The sequence below is a fragment of the Gossypium hirsutum genome, chromosome D11 (assembly GCF_007990345.1).
Source record: "Gossypium hirsutum isolate 1008001.06 chromosome D11, Gossypium_hirsutum_v2.1, whole genome shotgun sequence".
In the NCBI taxonomy this organism is placed as follows: Eukaryota; Viridiplantae; Streptophyta; class Magnoliopsida; order Malvales; family Malvaceae; genus Gossypium; species Gossypium hirsutum.
In genome coordinates this window covers 8,502,306-8,522,201 of record NC_053447.1, presented here as the reverse complement: position 1 = coordinate 8,522,201, position 19,896 = coordinate 8,502,306, and the positions used below count along the sequence as shown (strand labels likewise).

The window sequence follows — 19,896 nt, the reverse complement described above, 5'->3', positions numbered from 1 at the left end:
AGGAAGCAACAAACTTGTTAGTTGTTCAGACTTACTGTTGTTTTTTATCAGGTGCTTCAAATCCATATTGAAGAAACTCGGTTCTTGTGAGAGAGCTTGAATCGCACTCCAGACTTCTTTGGCCACTAAAAAATCTCTAAGAATATGATCTATAGATTCGATTAGATCACCACACCATTGACAAGTCGGGACTGCCACTATATTCTTTCTATATCTTACTTGATTAGTATTAATTTTGTTAAAGATGATAAGCCAGATGAAGAACCTCACTCATTCCGGACATTTAAGCTTCCAAATCCACATCAAATTCTCTCTAGAATCACCCTCCTCCTATCTATTACATAGCGTATTATAAGCAGAGGAGACTGAGAACTGATCATCCTTTGTCAAACCCAAACAATATTTATCTCTCGGTTCTTAAAAAATAAATAATAACCGCTTTTATTTCCTCTACTATATTAGCAGGCATCAAGTTTTGAACCTCATGGAGCCTCCACGTCTTCGAATCAGATTAGTAATGCTCAACCTTCCAGTCAGCTTGATTAGAATCCAATAAGGACGAGTGAATTAACGATTTCTCTCCAACCCACCAATCTTGCCAAAAGCTCACTGTCATGCTATCACTAATTCACCATTAATCCCATTTTTGATGAATTCTTGGGTAGTTAGTAATCCCCTCCAAGTAGAAAACGCATGTGCAGTCCCCGTACTGTCAATAAACTGAGTAGAATGCAGGTATTTTTTGTAAAACACATCACACCAAAGTGCGTCGGCCCTTGTATGCAGTTTCTAACCATGTTTGGCAAGTAAAACTAAATTGTTCTTCCTAGATTTCCTCAACCCCAGACCACCAAAACGTTTCGCTCGACAGACCGTCTCACAATTTAATGGGCCTCCATTGATGGTTCGTAATTCACTCCAAAATCATCTCCATAACAAGAATGAATAAATAAGGTGATAAAGGAACACCCTTGTTGAGGAGAGAAATTTGGTAAACCTTGTCCATTCCACAAAATTGACAGCTTATTTGATTTTACGCAAAACATAACCAAGTTAATGAAGCTTCTCAAAAAAGCAAAATCCACCGGTATTGCTTCCAAGAAATTCATACCCACATTGTCGTATCCTTTCAGCAAATCAAGTTTTTAAAATCAACACCCCTTCCTTACCTTTCATATTCATCATGACCACTTCCTAAGTGATTAAAATGGTATATGGCCCGCTCTTTCTCGCTAAGAACTATTCTGATAAAGACCGACCACTTGCTGTAAGATTGGTTTCATATGAAGCACGAGAACCTTTGACAAAATCTTGTACGAAGTGTTAAAACAATTGATGGGGCGGAACAAATTAATCTTATTAGGATTTGGACCTTTCGGAGTTAAAACAAGATGAACTCTTGTCAAGTTACCATCAAAATAACCTCGACACAACGCCTCGTTAACAAACCCAAATAAAGAAATTTTCACCATTTCCCAAAATCTTCTATAAAAGATTGGTTGGATCTCGTCAGGGCCCAGAGCTTGTAATCCCTCCCTATAAAAAGTAGTTGTATGAATCTCCTTCATAGAAACTACATTGTAACGACTCAATTTTAATCAGTGTCAAGAAAATACGATTTCGAAATCGATTTTTGTCAAACAAGTTAATTAGATTATTAATCAAGAAGTTGTCATGAGAAATATGAAATTGAAGTATTGATTTATTAAGTGGTTAAATTAGAAAAGTGTTAATTATAGTATAGAGACTAAATTGATATGTGAGTTAAATTGGGATATTTGAACAAGGAATTAACCAAGGATTTAAATTGCTATTAGACTATGATTATTTTTTGGTTAAAAGATTAAGGTGATTAATTGAATAATTTATTTGGTAAAGGATATAACGATTTAATTGAAAGTGATTCAAACTAGAGGAGTGTGATTAAGGAAATAATTTAAGCCTTTGGAAGCTATTTAACCATAGCTATGTTGGAGATAGTGGATGAACTTGATCAAGGTCATTAGCATTTCATGTAGTGATAATGGCCAGTGGATCATTATATTAAAAGAAATATTAACTTATTTATATATGATAAAAATGAAAGATGAAAGGAATATTTTTATTTCTTCATTCTTGCGAATGGCAACCAAAGAAAGAGTAGAGAAATTTTCCATTTATTCTTCCTCCGTTGTCGAATCTCATCCAACCAAGATTAGGATGATTTTTCTTTAAATCCTCGGTAAATTCTTAGTTTATGATGGTGGTTATACATGACTCAGGTGTTAGATTTTTCAACTGTCACACTACATTTAAATTGTTATGGTTGAATTCTTGATGAAATGAAAGCTTGAAAGTGAAGAGTTGATGAATATTAAGCTTATATTATGTTATGATTTTGTTAGATTCATAGTGGGAAATGTTGAATAAGCTTGAATTGAACTTAGGTCAAATGGTTAATTATGAGTTATTAGGGACTAAATTGTAAAAAATGAAAGTTGTTAGAAGTAAATGTTATGAATTGATAGTTTGAGGTCCTTGGAGAATAAATACGAAATCAAATTTTGATTCGATCGGGTAAATAACGAGATATGAGCATTTTAGACATTAAGATTAAAATGGGACTTAATTGTAAAAAAGTACAGTTATACTTGGTTGTCGGTAATCCCTTTGTTGTTATGAACTAATGTTATTTTGTAAACGAATTAATGTATGTAGCTAACGACGAGGTTGAAATGTTGATGGACAAAGGCGAAATAGGCGATAGATAATAAAATTGGTTTGTGCTAACTTAATATGTTTTAATCCATGTTTTTAATTGGTGATTAAGTAACTTAAGTTAGTGGTAGCTATAAGTTTCAAAGTATGTTGTTTTATGTTGTGATTAATATTTAAATGATAGTGTAAATATCAAGTGGTGATCTCCAAGCTTGACTAATGAACAAGGTAAGTAACTATACCTAATGTAAATTGATGTAGTTGAAATTGGACGCTAAATTTCTATGCTTGGTTTTATGATTTGATATAAGGCTACGATATGAACTATATTGATGTTGAGATAAGCTTGATAACTTAGATAATATTTGTTGAAATCATATGTATATGCATATTTTTATGTGGATGAGATTGGTATAAGGCTCAACATGAATTATAATACAATAATAGTAATTGAAGTAGATATAATGTGAAATATAAGATATAATGCTATAGAGATAAGCTTAAAGACTTGATCATATTGATGAGGTGATATTTTCATAACGTTTGGTGGTTTTAGAATTACAATGAAAGGATTGATTTAATTTTATTATATGTTGATGACAAACGATAATGAGAATTGTCTTATTAAGCGATGCTGACATAGTCAAAGTATAGTTGGCATGCCATAGGATTTTTATATGTTGTTGGTGGGAGCATTTTAGCACTTCAATGCGATTCGTTCTAGCACTTCGATGCAATTTATTTTAGCACTTAGGTGCAATTCATTCTGTAGAGTGTTAGGGGATTGATTTGTATACCTACACTAGTGTCTACATATAGTTAATAGGGGTTAAAAGTAAATAATGATAAGTCATTTTGATATTAATAATTAAACATCATCTTGATTTTGAAAATGATATGTAATAATGATCGTACCAATAATGATTATAAAATGATTTTGATACTGAGATTGAAAAAAATAAAATGGTAATATGAAATAGTTGATGATGGTATGGATTATGATAACACGTTATTAATGAAATACTAGTTGGTTGAATTGTTTTGATGATTTGATGTGTAACACCCCTTACCCGTGTCTGACGCCAGAACAGGGTACGAGGCATTATCGGACTTAAACACAATCAACCATTTCAAGCTAAAACATGTATATTTCAATATCTACCACAACCATCACATTCAAATTTACTTTGCATACTTAATCATTCATACTATTACTTTATTACTTCAACCCCTATACATGCCATATAAATCAAAAAGATGTTTAACAAAATCTACCGGAGTAAATCTGGATAGTGTAATCCTTGATGTAGATTCGATCCTCCAAACATATATATACGTCAATCTAAAAGAAAGAATAAACACATACAAGTAAGCTTACAGAAAGCTTAGTAAGTTCATATACTCATAATAAAATCTCACCAAAATTTCATTAACAATTATAATAAACAAGTATAATACAACATTTCCTGTCAACCACAATCTAACACAATGAATTTACTCAATCGAGCTCAATATTAGATATCAACTTATATTCCAACATTTAGCTTCAATTGCACTTACAAATACTTGTCAAATTAAGGATCGTCTTACGGCTTTGAGTACATCGTTTGCCCGGTGCCACGATTTGTTTGAATCCTTTGCAATGCTATAACTCAGTATGGTTTTCTTCACTGAAATATCATACCTACTTTTCACAACTCAGTATGACTTTTGTTACTGAAATACCATACCTACGTTTCACAACTCAGTATAGTTTTCTTCACTGAAACACCATACCTACGTTCCATAACTCAGTATGGTTTTCTTTACTGAATTACCGTACCTACATTCCACACTTTGTCATGGATCCACCATGGACTTATTCGTTAATTCATCACTCGTTACTGAACGTACGTACTCAATTCTGCGTATCCCTAAATTTGAACTTACAATTTGATTTTCACATTTTTACAATAATCATAATTCAACAACAATACACAAATTAATACATTAAATCATTCCCAAATTAACAATTAATCATAAAATTTTAGCTGTATGAACTTACCTGGGCCAATTTGTAGGAGTTGTAAAAGTTTAGGGACTGGTTTGATATTTTCTCTTTTCTGCGTTTATCTTCAGATTCCCGATCTATAATATAAATTTTTCCATTCATTAGCATCTAGATACTAATTCACTTCGTAATTTATTCCCTTCAATTTTTTAAATTACACTTTTACCCTAAAATTTATAGTTTTTACAATTTAGTCCCTACTCAATTAATACTTTAATTGAACTAATTATTCCTCAAATAAAGCTTTATATAATCATTTTAGGCTATTATACAGCCTTTTATATTCATAATTTTAGTACAAAACCCCAATTCCTAGCTTTTTCACAATTAGGTCCTAAAAATCATTTTCTACTAAAATCACTTAATAAAATCATAATATAATGAAATTAAAACTTCAAATATATGATAATTCATCATAAAATTCCATCACTTATACATGGTAACATAAAAAATCACCCATGGAATCAAAAACTAATGAATTCAATAGTTAGACCTAGTTGTAAAAGTCACAAAACATAAAAATTTCAAAGAAAAAGCAAGAATTGAACTCACATGGTATAAAAATATGAGAAACCAGCTTGTTTAAGACCTCCTATGGCGTTTTTGCTGATGAATTATGAAGAAACTTCTAGATTTTTTAATTTTGTCTTTGTTTTATATGTTTAATTTGCAAAATTTCCAATTTTGCCCTTATTTCTCATTATTTTCTTGCTGATTTTCTTGCCCAAACCGTCCAACCCATATAATTTGGGCCTAATTTCCTTTTAAACCCCTCCTTATTAGTCACTTAAGCTATTTAATCATAATTTAACAAATTTTGCACTATTCTCAATTTGGTCCTTTTTAATTAATTGACCATCCAAACGTTAGAATTTTCTAATGAAACTTTAATAAAAACTCAATGAAACTCTATAAATATTTCTAAAAATATTTATGGCTCGGTTTATGAGTTTTAGGTTTCGATACCTCGTTTTAGACCCAATTTACTTATTAATTTCTTTTTAAATCACAAAATTCACTAATCCAAAATTCTTCTATAATCACACTTGACTCATATGTATTTATTTATTAAATTTTAAAACTCACTGGTCTGATTTAGTGATCTCGAATCACTATTTCTGACACCACTGAAAATTAGGCTGTTATATGATGAGTTTGATGTACCATATCAAATGCATGCTTATTAATTTAATGATTTTATGCTTTAAATTCAAATTATGTTAATAACGATGAGTATTCAATACTCAATGTACGAATTAATTTATTTTTGTGCCCAAGCTTTATTTAATTAGTCGAAGTGGTTGTAAGTTTGTGAGCATCCAAGACATCAATTCTCAGCTCAGCTAACGGTTGTAATGTCCTTATAATGTTAAGTTATATATGGCATGTACCTAGATCAATAGGAAGTAATCTGAAGTTCTTATGCTATTTTGAGTTGTAGTTATCTAATGTTGCATCAATTGGATATTTTGGGTGATTTTGGTACTGCTTGTCTTATGGTCAAATGATTAGTTTTGCATAAGTAGATAATTGGCTCAGTTAGGTTAAGTTATGATATATTGAGTGTCTTGTTTTAAGATTTTTTTGAATATGTTTTTAAATGTCAAATAAGTGTGCATTGGTTTGGTTTAACCTTGGTGTGAAATAGGTGGCATTTAAGCATCATTTTCCTATTTGAAATATTATATTTTGGGACATTTGATATGCTGGTCTCAAGACACAATGGTCATGTTTCGAGACACTATGAACAATAATGATCATTTCATACATTTCTAGGTAATAGTTTCAAGACACGTTGAACATGTCTCAAGACATACATTGCCACGTCTCGAGACAAATAATCTTTTGTCTCAAGCTAATTAAACATTAAATCTAAAACAAAATTTCCCTATTTCAAGTCTTGTTCTTGTTTTGAGACATCTAATCATCGAAGTAAAAATAGGAAAACAAGGGAAGCATTTCTTGAGACATAGTAGTCAATGTCTTGAGACACACTGTAGTATTTCGAATGATTGAGTTTGGATTTAAATCCTAACTTCCTATTTGACTATGTTTAACTCTAAAACCCTTTAAATGAGACATTTTAATATTAATCAATCATGTTTATGCTGATTAGTTGTGAATTTATGAAAACTATTATGATTGAATGCCATATTATTTGATGAATATATTAAGACAGTCTGAGTTGCTTTGGCAACGTAAAGTGATGCCACGCATTTGGATCCGATGATTGGGTTGAGTGTGGAGTGTCATATTTAGTGATATTAGAGCTACATGGTTAGCCGAATCTTAGATTAAATCAAACCCCATATTGAGTTTAGAGGTACATGCCATTTAAGTGTCGAGTCTTAGCTGGGATTTGAATGTCGAGTTTACTTGTTAAATTGTTTATATATATTGAAATGCTAGTATAAATATAATGATAATTAGCCCCTTGTGGACGGGATATAATTGATGATTGATCTCTTGTGGATGAGATATGATTGATGATTAGTCTTTTGTGGATGATATATAATGTTAAAAATCGTTAAAAGAGTCGTAATCTGAAGAGTATATGAAAGTACCAAAATTTGCATGATTTGTTCTTATTCATTGATAATTAAGTATTATAGCCCATGAATGCATTGGTGTTGAGTGTTACTTTCATCAAGCTATATGTTTGTTGAATGTGTATATATTTCATAAATGTTGATTCAAAGTTGAAAGTGTGATACATACTATGTAAATCGAGGCTATGAATAGTATCTAATCAACAATGACATGAGTTAAAGGTTTTATTTGTTGAAAATGAGCAAGGAAAAGTAATTAAGTAAATGTAATGTGATAAGAGTAATTAAGTAAATGTAATGTGATAAGATATGTTGAAATGATAGTTGATCTTATAAAAAGTATAATAAGCTTAAGTGATTTAAGTGTTTCGGGAAATAAAGTCAGTGTTGGAAAATGTGTCTATATTGTAGTAAACATGTAATTATTTTTTATTTACTTGAACGATGAATAAATAAATAAAGTTAATTCCTCATTTCACTATTATGTCTTTTTTATTTATGTCTTTTATATTTTACATGCATAGCAAAATTGTGGCAATCAAATATTAGCTCATTGATTCTCTAAGTTCAAACTGAAGATAAGTAGCATTGTAAGAACGTTTACGTTGCTAGAAAGATAACTTACTTCAGTAGATAATCTAAATAAGTCGGTAATCTTGTAAAAGAATCAAAGTGAGCATTTGATTCAAATATTGAGAAGGATTATTATGTCGTCTACAATTTCAATTAGGGAGATGGCTAGTCTTGAGCAGTTGACACCATGAGTAGAGACATAGATGTATTCATTAGTAAAATGATATATTGGACTGGACCCAAGATGAATTCATTCTGAATTCGTTTGTGAATTAATTCACTTGTGACGTTCATGGTGCGATTTACCTAAATCTTAAGTTAGTCACTGACCATGCGTATGCAACTCATGTGCTTTGATATAATTGAAGAGTTATGCTCTAAAGATGATCGAGCCCATAGCCGATATGTTGAGTACATGACTTGTGTATGTCATGATCTACTAACAACAGTGGAATTCATAGCTCAATTAAAGAGTTAATGATATCCTCTCATTAGCATTGTGTGTATTGATAAATATGGAATGTGGCCACGGGTTGCTAGTTCTCGAACGAGCAATTTATCACTGTTATTTGTTGACAATGATCATATTAATCATTAAGAAGACACAATGGTGACAATGAGATAAAATAAGATTGTATTGAGTAAACGGATTTAACTTAAAGGGATTAAGGATATCATATGAGGGTAACACACATGACGAGGTCATTGGACAAAACAGTTGGATGGATTGCTTTTTTAAAGAGTCTACAATAAGAAGTTTTCGATCATGATACTTGTTGTGGACTGACTCTATGATTAAGTAATTGCAAATTATCGGAATGATGCTTCTAGATATAATTGCAATCACTAGAGCCTAATTGTATATGTTCGATTGGTCCATTCGCTAACTCAACAAAAACTCGATCGGCTATATTTGAATCAGAAGAAAATTCTATGAATTTGAGAATAATTTAATTGAGTTGATTTATTCGATGTGAAATTAAATTAGGTGGTCGCAAGAATTGTTCAATTAGAGAATTTGATTAAAGAATTTTCTTGAAAATTTAATTTAGAAAATCTAAATGATTTTTGGAAAAATTAATTTTGATAAAGTAAAATTAAATTAATCAAATCAATTAAAATTAATATGATATTTTTGGAAGTTAATTTTCAAGTCAGACAATTGGCCCAATGGGTAATTGAACTTGAAAATTGGATATGAGATCGTAAATTAGGCTCGAGAACCCAAAACCGAGACCAATACCCAAAAACTGGTCGAACTGAGCTCGATATGTGAAACCGTGTAATACCCCCTACCCGTATTTGTCGCCGAAATAAGGTATGAGGCATTACCAGATTTTACTAAATAAATTTTTCGTTATTACGAGTTAAATATTATTCATTTATCGAAACATGTCATGACGTCCCTTGGATGGGCCTCCGAAGCCCAAAACATACATCGGGACCAAACCGAGATTAAATCGAAACCATAAGAAATTTTTCGCAAAATTCCAAAGTTTTTTTTTGAACTCAATATAACCCCTTTATAAATATCTAATCTTCCCTGCAATTTTAAACCGAGACCAATCCAACACAACCAATCTATTTCAACATATTTTCAAGATAGATTTAACGTATTCATAAGATAACCTCATCACATACCAAAACCAAAATTTGTTAGCCATACCAATGGCTAACCATACATTCATTTCACATTATCATTTACTTTACTAGCTTATACATGCCATTGATTTTCAAAATAAAGTTTCTTTATATATTGAGATCTTGAGGTTGATAGTGTGATACGTCTCTGACCGAATTCGACCTCCGAGCTCTTAACACTACAAAACAGGGGAAAAAGAAACAGGGTAAGCACTTTGTGCTTAGTAAGTTCATGTAACAAGAATTATACTTACCTAATATTTTCCATCTAATGCAATAAACATTCATACACCCATTCAATACATTATTCCCTTATCATGCACAAACTCAACATTCAAATTAGTCCAATAATTCCCATGTACCAATAATATATACCATGATTGATGAGCTTATCAATACCATGATTTCCATTTCCTTATTATTTTTCCATATTTATCCCGTTGAATTTCTCAGAATTTTGATGGATTTTCAGGGGTACACTTTAGTGTACAAATCCAGGTCCATCAATTCATATTCATGTGTGCACATTTCCATTTCAGATAGCACACTCCCGCGAGCCTCATCCTTACAGCGGGATTACCAGTCCAGGCTAAATCCCCTGTAATATAAACTCATAGAGTATTGTCGGGATTATCAGTCCAGGCTAAATCCCCTGCAATGCAATGACAATTACTCTAATGAGCTTGGATCTGAATTACCAGTCCAGGCTAAATTCAGACCCTAATTCGGATTACCCGTCTAGGCTAAATCCATTTTCCACATATTCTTCGAGAAGGCTATTTCATGATAGGATCTCCAGTCGGGGCTAGATCCTTTTTACCGTCAATTCCTTTTCAAAGATCCATTGAATTTTTCTTCCATTCAACTAGGATTTCTTCCCCTTTTTATCAAATATATCAATGTTTCATCAATTTTCATACAATGAACATTCAAATCATATTCACATCAATAACAAACATTTCAAGCATTTAAGAATATAATTCAAGTTACACGAACTTACCTCGATATTTGTTCGTAAACAAAAATCTACTAATCCCGAACTTTTTCTTTTTCTTGATCTAGCTTCGTATTTGAATTTTCTAGATCTAAATAAATAAATTTAATCATTAATCTAATACATTTCATGTTCATATGTAACATTCTCTATAATTCCATTATTATTAATAGTGTATTCAAAGCTGTCTCATTGAGTCATAGTCACTAATTATTTATATCTTACCATAAAATTTTCAGAATTTTTGGTTTAGCCAATAAGTACAGTTTATTCTTTAAAGTTCCCTCTGTTTCACTGTTCGACAGTTCCGACCCCTCTTCACTAAAAATTAATTATCTCATTGTACAGAATTCAGATGATGTTCTCGTTTGTTTCTTTTGAAATAGACTCATTAAGGATTTTAAACATACAAATTTAAGCCCCTAATTATTTTTCTCCAATTTTTTATGATTTTCCAAATTCAGAACAGGGGAACCCAAATTCATTCTGACATTGTCTCACAAAATCTATTATATCTCATGATTTACAATTCCATTACTTACACCGTTTCTTTTATAAGAAACTAGACTTAATAAGATTTAATTTCATATTTTATTCATCCTATAATTCGATCTATACAATTTTTGGTGATTTTTCAAAGTTAGACTACTGCTGCTGTCTAAAACTGTTTTAGTGCATGATGTTAATTACCATTTTTCCCCTAAGCTTTCAATAAATGATAATTTCATCCCTACTTAATTAACCCTTCAGTTGAGCTTATTTTTCTAAATTAACACTTTAATCTATCACTTTAAACTACTTTATAACCTTTGGAAATCAGAATTTTAGCACTAGACTTTAATTCCAAACTTTTTCACAATTAGGTTCTACAAATCAATTTCTATTGAAATTACCTAATAAAATCATCTCATAAACAAATTAAAGCTTCAATTTCATGCTATTTCATCATAAAATTCCAGCACATATTCATAGAAACTTTCAATTTCATTCATAAAATCAAAAACTAATGAATTTAGTAATAGGACCTAGTTGTAAAAGTCTTAGCAACACAAAAATTACAAGAAAAAGGCAAGGATTAACTCACTTGGTGCAAAAATTATGAAGTACCAGCTTGAATAAAACCCTAGGACGTTTTTTGGCTGATGATAATAAAGAAAATATGAATAGAATCTAGATATTCCAATTTGGTCCTATTTTTATGTTAGTAAAATTTGTTATTTTCTCATTTTACCCTTATTTCACCAATTCTCCTGATTTTTCTCAGCTTATGCCGCCCAAAATATCTCCTTTTTTTTATCAAAAAAAATCTCCTTTTGAGTTATTTCCAATTTATGTCCCTCCTCATTTAACAATTGAGCTATTTAATCCTTCTAGTAACTTTTACACCTTTTTCAATTTAGTCCTTTTTACTTAATTGACTACCCAAACATTAAAATTTTCTAACGAAATTTTAATACCATATTACTAACATTTCATAAATATTTATAAAAATATTTTTGACTCGGTTTTACGAGATCGATGTCTTAATACCTTGTTTTTTACCCAATTTCTTCAATAATTTCTTTTTCTAACTAACCACTAAATCGGTAAAATTCTTCTATCTATATTTTCATACGATTTTCCTATCATATCAGTATTCATGCAAAAAAATTAAAATAAATTTATCTTTAAATCGGATTTGTGGCTACGAAACCACTATTCTGATAACCTTGAATTTAGGCCATTACAAACCGAGCTGACAGTCCAACCGGTGGCTAAACCGAACCGGTTGGGTCGTCATTGACCCAGACTGAACCAGCTTGGGATGCCGTAAGGGTGTCGCACCTACATCCCCGGACATAGTGGTGCCGATGGCTGTGACGGTGGCATCCCGGTGGCTAACAAAGTTTGGTTGTTGGTGGTTGAACAGTGAAAAAATTACATTCCTACTGGAATTCTACCAGAAAATTTGATTTCAGATTAATTATTATAAAAATGATATTATTTTAATGATTTAATATTAAATTAAAATTAAAATTTATCTTAATAGTGTTTTATTAATTTAATATCAGAGGGATTATCTTAATTTTTAACAACAAATGGTGTTTCAAGAAAAAAAAACTCAAATTTTAAGGTGAAATTTTAATCTAAAGAAGAAAAAAAAAAACGTTATTTTCTTTGCTTTATTTTTCTCTTCCTTGACACCATTAGAGTTCTACACATCCAATGGCCCATAAAACTTTGGCAAAGATAAAAGCCGAAACCAGCCATTATAGAATATATTTTATTTTTCTCAAATCTTAAGGGGGAAAAAGAAAAAGAAGAGGGAGTTTCATATCATTTTCTCCCCTTTTGATTCTTTCATATCCTGGAAATGAAACGATCGGAGTACTTGTTGTCAATGGAAATGTAGCTGCCTTTCCTAAACCCTAACCCACATAATTTCTCGAATGTCGATTAGTTTTCATTCACCTTCGTCTTCTTTATTTTTATATATAAATATTCCTTCTTACAATTCATTTTGTTTTGGCAATTTTTAAATAATTTTCTTCTGTATTGCTCTTCTGATTATTGTAATGAGACGAACTTACACAGTGAATCCGGAAATTGCTTTTGATCAACGGGGGTTATTTTCGTGTTCCAGTTCATCGTTACCGTCACCAAATCAATGGGGTTATTTTTCTCTTTCTGATTAAAAAGTGCACGTGCCACACGTGAGCTGAGCTATTTTCCCGCCTAGCAGCTTTCGTGGCGCCTTTACAATTTTATTTTTCAAATCCCGCTCCATTTTTTTCCCGAGAAAAATAGAAAAGGAGTGAGAACCCCAAAAGAAAAATTAGCAAAAAAAAAAAAAACAAAAAACGAGAGCATCGAAGTAGCCGGAGCAATGATCAACGAGAGCTCCTTTTCCAAAACCATATGTTCTATCTGCTACGAAGATCTTAAACCGATCGTAGAAGATCTCCAGTGCATCTCCATTTGCGGCCATGTCTTCCACGAGCTCTGGTCAGTATTTACACATTCATTTCTTAGTTAATATTCAAAAAATATATATATCTAAACGACGTTTTTTATTATTTTCTTTTGGAACCGTACAGTTTACAACAGTGGTTTGAGTACTCTTCGAGTTCTACGAAGAAGTACAATTGTCCTGTATGCAAGCAAACTTGTGTTGGGCACAATGCGACTCGTCTTTATTTCCAATCAGTTGGAGACCAGACCCAGTCGGTTTGCTCCCAAAAGTTGATTGATCGTGAGGAAGATGCGGAGTCGTTACGCTTTGAAGTGAAGAAGTTGCAGTTCAAAGTATCGGGGCTTAGCGAATCCTTAAAACGTCATGAAGAGAAACACGATGAGATAAACGAGCAGGTACTTTTTGATTCAATTATTTCGTTCTGAAGAAATGCAGAAAACGCTGTAGTTATATGGAGTAAAAATGGAATTTGAATTGAAAATTTAAATTTCTCTACTTTCAATTTCTCAAATCATGTGTCTTCTGGAGTTTTAGCTGTGTAATTTCAGAGATCAGGCGAGGAAGGAAATGACCTTGAAAAACGAGGCCCTAAGAGAAAAGGCATCTATTCAACAAAAGCTCAGTTCTAAATCTGAGGTGACTATTGTATGCCATCGGGGAAAAATTATTTTCTTTTAGAGTTTCATTTAAATGATTTTGAATTTTTTTTGGGCGATTGTAATCTAGGAGCTTAGTAAATCAGTTCTGGAATGTTCAAGGCTGGAACAAAGGAATTTGGCACTAGCCAAGGAACTTGCTGTACTAAAACTGTGAGTTTTTTATTCGTTTTTCTACTCTTATTATGTCAAAATGCCAGTTCCAATTATGTTAACAATTAAACAAATCAAACACTTACAGTCAACTCACAACCCAATCTCAAACATATAAATCAATCAAAACTCAATAGCCAAACCCAAATCAAATACGTACCTAAACCGATCTATTAGCACTTTTGTTCTATCTTTGACACTCTAGAACTGAACCTTTAGATATACACATCCATGGGATCTCTCCTTTAGCCCTGTGGAGTGTGTACCTTGCAATCCTACGACCCTCTTTACATCTTTCTTCATACTACGTTCTAATTAATGATGTTTGTTACTTGTTTCTCTATGGTTTATGATAGGGTGTCAGATTTTGACCTGGAGCAAGGCGAGATTTTAAAGTTGGCCTCACTGGGTAATGAAGGGAATAGCCAAGATGTAGTAGATAATCTGATTAGGTCACTATCCTGTCATAAAAAGTAAGTTGGTTACCACCTCTGCATAGTCCATCTGCTTACCTTCTTCAAGCTACATTGTACAAGTCTAGCTGTGTTTTCTAGATAATGAATTTTTATAAGTTCAATTAGTTTTGGCTTGGCTAACTTACTAAGATTTATCAATACATTTTGGAAGTTTAATACTGCTCGTCACTGATGCTCAGTTATTACAGTTGAGCATGTATTAAGTGGCTTGGCTAACTTGCTTACTAGGATTTAGCAATACATTTTGGAACTTTAATACTGCTCGTCATTGATGCACAGTTGTTACAGTTGAGCATGTAATAAGTGCTGGGTGATTTAATTTTAACTCCTTGTAGTGGGGGAACACCCTATCCATTTCGAACGCTCAAATATATATTGGGTCATTGGATGGTGGTAGGCTAGTGATTGAAAAAAGAAAAAGAAAACGGGAATTAAGATTAACATATCTGCTCATCTTGCTCATGTCGTCTAATTCCAAATGCAAAGATTGAAAAACGAGCAAAGAAAAAAAAAGATTGTGTTGTCCTGATGTTCTTTCTTTGTTGTGATATTGGGCATTGTTTTTCTTTAATATATATTTTATTAATAATTCAAATTGCTGCAATTATCTTTTCCATTTCATTTTCCATTACTGATGGTTGCAATCCATCTCAAACTTATACAGGAGTTACAAAGAATTGATGGCCAAGTGCAATCTTCTTGGTAGAGGTGAAGCTCGTTTGCAGAAGAAACTTGAGAAAGCAAAATCAAAGATAGACAAATTAAAAGTGAGTCTGCTATGAAGCATTATGAATATCTTGTTCCACGAGTGCTGTAATGTTACTGAAAGTTATTCTGTTTTATGATTTCATCAGAAAAGAGTCCAGGAAATGGAGACACTGATTGAAGTGAAAGATAATGAAGTCTTGAGGGCTCTTAAAGCTTTGAAGAAGACTGATAGTAAAATGGGTGACAATTCTGATTATTCAAATGCCAAAAATTCTTCAAAAGAACAGCAGATGCAACAATCTAACTTGGAATTGAGTGGAATATCACTTAAACCTTTACCAAGTTCAAAGAAGGAAAACACCCCTCTAGATAGTCCTAAGGCTGCCAATTATGGTAGAGAGGGATGCTCAAGTACTGTGGTTATAGACGATGAGGGAAACATGGGTGAGGATGTATACATAATTTCAAGTCCTGATTTGAAATGTCGAAATGGTGAGAATATTATTCAAGAGTCTGCTACATCACTGCCAAAGGCAGTGTCTGATGTTAATATGGAAGCTGCAACTGTGGCTGGATTTTCAGGGTCGAGAACTAGTTCAAATATTGATAATGCTACAGAAGCTGCTCCCATAAAGCCCATGTTCAACATTAAAATGGATACTCCTTCACTTCCACTTTCTGAACAAGGTATCTTGTTATCGTGGTAATTCAAGTTTCATAAGTAGGTTTCTCAGTGTGTTCCTAAAGCCAAAGCATAACAAGTGCATTGATCTTATATGTTGAACTTGGGACTACCTTCCACGTCATTTCTTAACAGAATTTACATTTGGTATTCTTACATATTTTTTTTGGAACATTTGCATTCCTACAGGGAATATTTGTTTTTCTGGTGGGCTGCTAGGTCCGGATGGAACTAAACGGCATTTAGGGAAATGGTGCAAGCGTGGCAAACTGCTTGGATCAACGCCTGAACAAGGTTCAACTAAAAATAGTGGTGATTTAATTGCTGTTGGTGCTGATGGGAGAGGTGGTAGAATTAAGGTTATGCGATCTACGAATCAATCTTCAATGGTGGGTTCAAGAGTAGTTTTAATTCACTATATTTAGTTGAAAATTTTCGTTTCAGCAGTTGATCATAATATCAGTTTTTGGCCAGCCCAAAGTTATAGATCAACTTAATGAGCACATTTTATCTTTGGCAATACTTAGTATTGTACCTTGATAAAGCAAAAGAAAATGTCTTGATAGAACATTGTAATAAATTTGATAAATGTCTTTACCTATTTTCCTACTGTACATAACTATTGATTTTATCCATCAATGCAGGGTGATAAGGAGAATTCAGTTGGTGCAAAGAGATTAAAATGTGGAGCTAAACAAAATAGTTTACCATCTCGAGGATGCTTGCAAATAGAGCACTTCTTTGGAAAGACCCATTACTGATTGAAAGTTGAAGACTCAGCACATGGTATGTCCTTGAAGGCCCCTTTTCAATTTTTTTGACCAACGAGAACAGCAATTATATTGTAACATTGTTAGTTGACATTAACATTATGGTGTTCGCCATAGACATTTTAGGTTAACCTGCCATCTAGAATCTAACTAGACGGCAGACAGGTTGTAGTTCACACCAATCTTCAATATAAAAAAGGGTGTCTAGTAACTTGGTATCTAGGATTCTAGTGGTATACACATGATAAGGGTTTGCTAATTCATCGCTACCATTTAAACCTTGAGAAAATTAAGCTTATGAATTTATATTGGTTGATTGACTGACCGGGTTAAGAGTTTCATTCGTGAAATTGTCTTCTGTTGTGTTTTAATTCTTGTTAATTCTGATAGCTTCACAAGGTAAACAATTAATCAGCTTAAACTGTCCCTATTTTTCTACATAAACAATATCATAATAAGGTTGACAGAAGTCGTACATTAGATTTTAGGAGCAGGTACTTGACAGGCCCCTCTATAATAGTGACCTTATCAATTTAGTCCCTTTACCATCAAATGGATTAATTTAATTTTTGTATTATTATAAAGAATTAAATAAGATCAAATTTTATGATAGTTAGCATTGCAAATGAAATCTTTTTGAATTGAATTATAAATAATAATAAATTTTATGTTCTTTGTTAAAATTTAGTTTTATTTGATTTTGCTAATAATATAAATATTAAATTGATAATTTTAGGAACCCTTTAAGTAATTTCATCTAAGGAGCCTGAAAAATATATTGGCGTGGAAAACTTACAAAATCTCATTTTGTTATGTTTTAATGCAGCTTGAACTTGTACCGGGGAATAATGAAACAAGGCCGAAGCAAATTTGCTTATGTCATCAGTGTATGATGACGTAGGCTTGATGCCGCTTGAATAGTAAGTTATATTATATATTTGTGAGATAAATCTCAAAACTATATATAAATTATGGTTTAATCTACAATTTTATATATGAATTTTGATTTTGTATAATTTATATATAAAATTTTAATTTGATCTAATTTTTGTAAATTATTAACACAATTATTGATGTAATATTATGTTATATTTATATATATTTCACACAAATAATTATATTTATCTAATATAAAAGTAAATTGATGTATTTATTTCAATAAATATGTATGATTAAATTAAAATTAAAATTTTAAATATACATTTGAAACACAATTAGAATTTCATATATATAATTTCATATATATGATTGCATATTAAATTAAAATTCATGTATAATTTTAATATTTATTTCTAGCTTATTTGATGTTAATAACTGCCCTACATCATATAAAAGGTTATTTAATGCTGTCCCTTTCTTTCGCTTCCGAATTGTAATTTGCCTCTCAAGTTTGACACGAATCAGGGTTGGATGGGGTCGATATATTACATTGAAACATGAAATACGCACATCGGGGGGGGGGAGTATTAATGTTTTTCTTTGTGCAAGAATCTCGATGGCTTTTGCAGCAAACGTTTTCTAACAAAACTGGTGGTCTTACGTTGAAACATGTCGGTTTGCTGTGTTTGCATGCTGGGTTTGAAATTTCATTATAACACGTGGTGCTGATTTTCTCTAGATTCGGCCATCGGAATTGGTTCTGTTGCTAATTAGATACGATATTGAGATTAGTTAAGAGACCACATCTTGTTATAAGACGATTGACGATTCCAGAACAAAAGCCAGCGCCTTTGCTTAAAAAAGAATGAAGAAATGTTTTTACTTGATAGAGATATAGTTTGTTGAGAAAATAAGCTGAAGAATGTAGAAGATTATGACACCACTTATTCTCTTCAAAATAATAATAAAAATAAAATTACTTGGAATAAAGATTATTTCTGGAGTTCTAAAGTCGTTTTACGCTGTTCAATCAATATACTAATGGCTGCCCCCAGATTTACGCCTGTTTTTGGTCTTCTGGATTCTTTACCTCTGCACCAATATGCCCATTTTTATGTACTAATATATTTTTCGAGACGGTGCTTGGTCTTCTGAGTTTTTGTTAATAATTTATTTGATTCCTATATTTTAATCTAATGAGAAATATAAAATTTTGAAGGGAAGTTCGACTGCTTCTTGTCGTCTCACAGACTGCCGTACGCGTGTCATTCTCTGATGACTTGAATAGCTGAACTGACTTTTTTTTTTTCTTGTATTGAAAAGAAATGGAGGGCAACCGGACAGGCGGGTCTAAGTGGACAGCTAAAAAGCAAAAACAATTTTTTTCGGATACACTTACGCTTGCATTGAAATTTGAAAGTCAACAACAACCTAATTAGTTGACCATTGTTAGAGAAAAGATTCATTTTAGATTTTGTTTCTTTTGTGCTTTTATTTTTTTATTTGTTTTTAATAAATAATAATAATAAAACAACTATAAAATTAGACAGTTAATAAAATAAAAAAACCGTAAAACGCTTGATATTGTAATAGTAATTGTTTTATCAAGTTTATTCTTCATATTTTAAAATAACATTATTTAATACATTTTAATTTATTATAATCTATAATTGTTAGGTAATGTTAATGATTGTAGCTAGGTTTATAGAAGATATATATTGTATAAAATTGGTAGGGAATGAAAAAAGACAAAAAAATTATTGAAAAATTAAATATGTAGTCAAAATTTTGTTATCTGTCAATAGTAGATACTTGTAGAGTTTAATCAATTCAACGCTGCAAGAAAACGAAAGCGTATGTATAATAACCGTATTTGTAGTACTAATTTTTGTTATATAATAATGAAAAGAATATATGTTCTTTTCCCGTATAATGAAATTTATTTATTTATTTTTTGTTAGGAAATTTAATTGTTTATGTTAATATTATATGCTATATACATTATTTTATATACTTATGATCTATAATTAATTAAATAATATAATCAATTTAAAATAAGGTTAAAGTGTAAATTTGTTGCCATATTATAGTGATAAATAAAATTAGAATTCTTAT

The 19,896-nt window shown here is 31.5% G+C and overlaps 1 protein-coding gene across 2 annotated transcripts; it reads left to right on the top strand.

The window, feature by feature from the left end:
- Window positions 1–12,765: 12,765 nt before the first annotated feature.
- LOC107911501 (E3 ubiquitin-protein ligase TRAIP) lies at window positions 12,766–18,770 on the top strand. 2 transcript variants are annotated; one of them, XM_016839330.2, is made up of 10 exons: window positions 12,769–13,489; window positions 13,582–13,852; window positions 13,992–14,093; window positions 14,184–14,266; window positions 14,623–14,739; window positions 15,407–15,509; window positions 15,597–16,137; window positions 16,322–16,521; window positions 16,777–16,918; window positions 17,729–18,770. In XM_016839330.2, exons 1-9 carry the CDS (start codon window positions 13,371–13,373, stop codon window positions 16,891–16,893), a joined length of 1,653 nt encoding a protein of 550 aa, XP_016694819.1. In that variant the 5' UTR covers window positions 12,769–13,370; the 3' UTR covers window positions 16,894–16,918; window positions 17,729–18,770. The 2 variants fall into 2 exon arrangements, with proteins under 2 accessions (XP_040961841.1, XP_016694819.1); XM_041105907.1 differs by lacking the exon at window positions 14,623–14,739 and having other exon boundaries at window positions 12,766–13,489; window positions 17,729–18,082.
- Window positions 18,771–19,896: the final 1,126 nt, after the last annotated feature.

Bases quoted from the DNA above. Each gene is read 5' to 3' on its own strand.
- LOC107911501 (XM_016839330.2), top strand. From the start codon at position 13,371: ATGATCAACGAGAGCTCCTTTTCCAAAACCATATGTTCTATCTGCTAC. The intron at 13,490-13,581 runs GTCAGTATTTAC...GGAACCGTACAG, and splicing joins CATGTCTTCCACGAGCTCTG to TTTACAACAGTGGTTTGAGT. The intron at 14,740-15,406 runs GTAAGTTGGTTA...AAACTTATACAG, and splicing joins TCACTATCCTGTCATAAAAA to GAGTTACAAAGAATTGATGG.